The 5,999-nt window shown below is 37.1% G+C and overlaps 1 protein-coding gene across 1 annotated transcript; it reads left to right on the forward strand.

Annotated features, from left to right (window-relative positions):
* Positions 1 to 290: 290 nt before the first annotated feature.
* On the forward strand, positions 291 to 3,653 carry LOC124858336. The gene is made up of 7 exons (XM_047350332.1): positions 291 to 435; positions 555 to 699; positions 769 to 882; positions 977 to 1,121; positions 2,515 to 2,663; positions 2,783 to 2,922; positions 3,013 to 3,653. Exons 1-7 carry the CDS (start codon positions 306 to 308, stop codon positions 3,207 to 3,209), a joined length of 1,020 nt encoding a protein of 339 aa, XP_047206288.1. The 5' UTR covers positions 291 to 305; the 3' UTR covers positions 3,210 to 3,653.
* Positions 3,654 to 5,999: the final 2,346 nt, after the last annotated feature.

The raw sequence follows: 5,999 nt of genomic DNA on the forward strand, positions 1-5,999 counted from the left end.
AATTTGTTTTCCTGCTGAGGTTTAAATGTGAGCTAAAAGAATAGTTTATCTTTAGAGGTGGTTTTATTAATCTTTCAATAAATATTGCATTAAAACAAACATAAATTGTATTGATCTTTTGACAAATTCTCTCAATGGGGCAAAAATGTAGACCTGTTGCTACATGGCATACAGGTGTAATCAGAGCAATCATAAAATTTATCATGATAAGACAAGATCCAAAGTCCTATGAACTAGATAATAGTACTTATACTTTGTCTCCTGACCTTCCAGCTGTAGTCTGTCAGCACACTACGACTTCCATCATGTTTCTCCTCATTGAAAATACCGGTTTCCATTTAGTGATACATGCTGGCAGCATAGTTCTTGCGATCATCTCTCAGATAATCTCAGAAGTCTTCTTTTATCTGGTGAAGGAAGACAACGTGCCCAATGGTGAGTGATACATCATGCGTGCAGACTGCAGTCATGGAATAGATTTAGGCAGTGGCATTAATATATTTTGCAAGATGTTGAGAACACCAAAGATCAGTGATTTGCTTTTGGGCGCTCAGCTGTTTTTCAGACCTCATCCTGGAATGTGTCCAAGACCTTCTCCCTAGAGGTGACTATGGACTCGTGGTCTGAGAACTACTGGATCCCAATTGACTTATGGTCTAAAATGTGGCTTGTTTATGCAGCTGTGAGCCTTTATAGAAGGTAGATCTGCAGTGAAAGAATGAAGTGTGGTTTTGCCAAAATGTCTTAATTTTACTCTCCTATCTATAGAAACATACTTGGTCCTGAGTCCTGCAATCCTGAAATCCACTCTCCCAAATTCTTTCTGATGTGGGCCATCATTAATTTTACAAGGGTGTTTACCATGCCTATGTGGGATAGACAGTAAGTTGTGTGCAACACTGCATGTCAAAACGCTGGGGTTGGAAAAAATTTATGATTTCTGCAAGTAAGTTAATACTCTTTAAACTTTCCACAGCTTTATCCTACCAGCAGTGTTGTTCAGGTGGATTCTACCACTCCACAGCTTCTACATGCTTTTCATTTCCTACTCCAACCTCAATGAGCACAAAGCATGGCTTGCCATCAACAACCCTGGTGTGATCCCATGGACACGTTATCTGGTGATAAGACTGTGATAGCTTTCGGAGTGTTGTAGTGCCTTGTGATAGTCTCAATAACCCTTGAACCTTTTCACATTATGTCACATTACAAGGAAAAATCTAATGTGTTTTACTGGGATTTTATGTGATAGAGCAACACAAAGTAGTGCATAATTGTGAAGTGGGAGAAAAGCATTCAACGTTTTTTTACAAATATGAATTTGAAATGTGTGGCACGACAATGTAATCAGGTCCCTAGAGTTAACACTTTGTAGAACCACCTTTTCCTGCATTTACAGCTGCTAGCCTTCTGGGGCATTATGTAATACCCCATTAATACATGTAATACTCCTTTCTAACAAACAAATGTGTTTTCTTTTATGTATACCAAGCGTGGCCCGCAGGCCGTTTGCAGCCGCTGGAATGTTTTTACATGGCCTGTGACTGCTGTTCACGAATGATACAAATTTGACCCCCCAAAACAAACAAACATCCAGTGACCTTTATTCAAAACCAGATTTGGGTGTACTTTTCTTAAACTTAGTGAAATGCGTTAAAAGTTTTCAAAGGAGGAGTGATGTATATCCACTTCTTATTGCTGATGGTAAACAAAAGATTTTCTTAGGAAATAGAAAATAATTTACCCCAGAAAATGTTAGAAATTGAATGACTTTAGTTTGATATGGGTAATGTCTGAGACTATTTTTATGTTTTGGATCTTTTTGTTGGCAAGATACGCTTTTTACTGGTTGCTTCATTAAGATATAGTGTCTTTCTTTGCTAAACAGGTAACATAAAACTTTTATTATAAAACAATTTTAGCTTTTTTGATAAAAAAAAATTTAAAGAAGTTTTGGCCCTCACCTACTTTCTACTGGATTATTTTAGCTGTATCTTTCTGCTATAAATATGCTCCTCAGTTTTATCTCCTTTGCAGCTTCTAACATGTTTTTTGACTGTCCCTGATGAAGAACAGCATCCCAGCAGCATGATGCCTCCACTGCTGCATGGCAACAAAAATCTACAACTTTGTTCCTGACCTGTTGGGTGTTTTTCTTAAACACATGTTACTGTACTTATAAATTAGGTGACTTCTCAAAGAAAGTGGTGGGACCGGATTTTATTTAGGCCTTATCAGATAAAAGGGGGCCGAATACATATACATGCCACACCTTTCAGAATGTTCTTAAAAGAAAAGTTGAAAACCAGGGATCTTTTTCCTTCTTACTAATTATGCAATAAGTTGTGTTGGTCTATCGGTAAAAATCTGTCTGAAATATACAAAATGTGTGTTTATATTGTAAAACAAATACAGGTATTTAGGTGTTTATGAGGTATGAGGTATGAAGTATGAATACTCTTGTGAGGTACTGAAGGGGAAAATTATCACATTGTGTTAAACTCCTTTTTATAGACCCAGAATGGATTAGCTGTGTTTGCCTGGTGGTCTCTTTTGCATTCTGTGGTGGGTTTTGGCATAGTGCTTAAATATTACGCCAGTGTTCAGGACCAAGTGGCCAGTTGCATTGTCCTTTCCATCGTCTTCTTGTGCATTATTACATGGTAAGGACAGAAATTCATATACCATATCATTTGTCAGGTTTAATTCTAGATATTGTTTGCGAAAAAAAATAAATAAAAGGAAAAGTAATTAATGTTAACGTTTATTCCTAAACTTACAGGTTTGCCCTGCAGAAGTTCTTTTTGACCAAGTACATGCGCCATACATTCAGCATTTACCCTATTCTCGTTCTGGGACTGGGTGCAATGTTCACTAGCAGCTACCACGTCCAGAACTTCTCCATAAACACAGCCGTCTGTGGTAAGATGAGAATGAAAGTGTGATAAATTATCCAAACAGACTATCTGCACTTTATCATGGAATTTCACACTGAGCATTTTTCACCTTTAGGAGTCCTTATGCTTCTGATTACCATCATGAGCTTCATCCATTTGATCTCTGCATGTCAGGAGAAGTCCCGCAAACCTGTTGTTGCAGAGCTGAGATTTGAAGGCTGTGAGACCGTGTACCAACCAGAAGGGAAAATCAAGCACAAAATACAGAACTCAGAGAAGAGTTCACATGCAGAGGCAGAGAGCACAACTTGAGCAACAGTTTTATGTATAGTAAAACAACACAATAATTGTTATATTGTATGTCTGTACATAGCCTGCATACTGACCTTATTCACTTAAATTTTAAAAGTGTGTGTAATACATCAACCACCAAAAGGTGGCGGCAAACGATTAGATTTCTTTTCCGAGGTTCAAACTGGCGTTGTACCAGGAGATGGCACAATGGTGCATGCTTTAAAATTTATGTGCATGGGGTAAAACTACATTCTTTAAATGAAAAGAATCAGTAGTGACCTTGAAGAGAAGTTAATTTTTATTGACCTTTGTGGCTTACACTATTTAGGAACTCTTTAAATTCAAAACACAATGTGTGTGTGTGTGTGTGTGTGTGTGTGTGTGTGTGTGTGTGTGTGTTCCTGTCTTGGCATCACAGTGAGAACCATTTTCCCGATTTCACCATCTAATTGAGGACCGTTTGTACCAAAGTGAGGACATTTTGCTGGTCCTCACGACCTATTTTGCTAACGGTTACGTTTAGGACTAAGGTGTGAACTGACTTTAGGTTAAGGTTAGGGTTAGGCATGGACTGGTAATAGTTAGGTTTAGGGTTATTGTCAGGGTTAGGACATAGAAAGGGTTGAAAATGACTGAAAATCAATGGAAGTCAATGGGAGTCAACACATGGTCCTCACTACATATAGCAAAACAAGAGTGTGTGTGTGTGTGTGTGTGTGTGTGTGTGTGTTTGTATGTTTACATAACTATAAAATCCTCTTAATAAATTAGAAAACATCTGTATTTTTCATCTCCTTCTCTGCTCCTCTTCAGTTCTGCGACTGTTTACTAGAGGCGTAATCACACTCAGGTTTGAGAGAGCCCTCTTTCCTGACGCTGGTTAAAGAATGGAATATCAAACATGCCCTTTGGCTTCAGGGAAGAGCAGCTCAACCTTTGATGAGAACACTGAGCTTTATTAATTTATTAAGTAATAAATGAAAACAGAGGAGACAAAGACAAGATAGATCCAATACATATGACCATGGCATTGACATTTGTTCATTTGTTATGCAAAATGGATACTGGTTTGAAAGGTGGAAATGTAAAATGCAGATATTTTCTGCTTTTTTTTATTATTATATGTCATATCTGCTTGTTATATGTGTTTATCCCATTCTTTGCTGCAGGCACAGTGTTGTGTCAGTATTTGAACACACATACCACACATACATTCACTTGTAAAACTCACCACCCTGTGGTGGGTGGATGTCTTTGACCCTCATCTTAATCTCAAATTGGCAATTTTCTTGACTGTAACATTTGGGTTATTATCTCTGATTGTATAATACAGAAATAATTTGCTTGCAGGATTGTTTAAGGAGACCACATTGGAAATAGAAGAAAATATGCTACAGATTATGCTTACTTGCAGACTGTTGTCTGCAGTAATGATTTTGTGGCTCACTCAGTTTTTCAAATAAAGTTTAATTTAAACCTCATACTATTAAATATGAATCTAATGTAAATGCTTCATCTCTAAAATAACTGCTGAGGTGTTCAGCTGCTTATTTCATATGCAGTCTGCATAAAGTAAATTATTTCTTACTCATGTTGTGCACAAAACTCCTCAGATCTAGCTTTTTATTTACTCTAGCTGCTTTCCTCCAAGTACCATCAAAATGTCCTTGCGGACCTTTTAAAAGAGCCACAAGAAGATGGCATTTTATCTATACTGATAGTCTGTTGACATTCTTGGTCTGTCTCTTGTTTAAGGAATGTGGCAAAATAAAAACAGTATATTTTCCTTACTAGCTGGTATTTGAGTTTGGGTAAATGTTTTTGTTTGCATTGTATGTTTTTCTACAATAAATTCATCTAATTTGGATCCAGAGGGGGGAGCCACCAAGGCACCAACATGAACTGAACCTATACAACCTAAAGAGCCTTTTCCAGTCACTACGTGACCTTTCGGCTAGATTCGAAGTTGCTGTGCCAAGATTTCCCGCTCAGCTGATTATTTTAGTTTATTTGTGTAATCATATTTAGAGACAAAATATTTATTTGTTCTGTTGGCTTCTTGTAGAAGTTTCTTTAAAATATACATTTTATAGAGACTTTTTACCTGTATAAATAAAGGTGTAATAACAGGTGAATGCGACTGAACTCGATGCTGGGTCATATTTATTTTTTAAATAACATAAAGGTCTTCTCTAAATAGTTGAAGCACACTGTGATTGCTGTGTGTAACCTGTTTGCAAAGGAAATGTGGAGTCTCACTACCAATACAATTGAGAGAAAAATAATGTGTGACTTTTGACATCTTATAACTTAACACTGTGAAATTTGCAGAAAGAAATTACAAATTGTAGCCTTTCTTCAGTATGGGAGATTAAAAACCACCATATTTACACATCTCTTTTCTGTAGCTATATTAACACAGACATATATATTTATTGAGCATGCATGCGATCCTTTCATTTGGAGTCTTAAACATGAGTCCTTAAATGGGTGCCAAATAAAGAGGTCCAAAATAAAAGAATGGCTTTATCAGAATTAAACTCTTCTGCAGAAACTACATAAAAGAGCAAGAAAACTTTTATGTTTTCTCAAGCGTATCATCCCAAATACAATTGATTAGGCCCGTTGTTCACTACAATCTGTTTTCTGGGTTCCTGCTGCTCCTTGTAATTGCAAAGTAGATTCAGCCCTACGTGGGCCTGTTCCCCCTGCTGTTTTTAAACAGAGGGTGAGCAAAAAGCAGACTTTTACAGCTGAATTCACTCCTTTCCTGTTCAGCAGACAGAGTCTGTGGATGAAAATCTGAGA

The sequence above is a fragment of the Girardinichthys multiradiatus genome, chromosome 21 (genome assembly GCF_021462225.1).
Source record: "Girardinichthys multiradiatus isolate DD_20200921_A chromosome 21, DD_fGirMul_XY1, whole genome shotgun sequence".
Taxonomy (NCBI): domain Eukaryota; kingdom Metazoa; phylum Chordata; class Actinopteri; order Cyprinodontiformes; family Goodeidae; genus Girardinichthys; species Girardinichthys multiradiatus.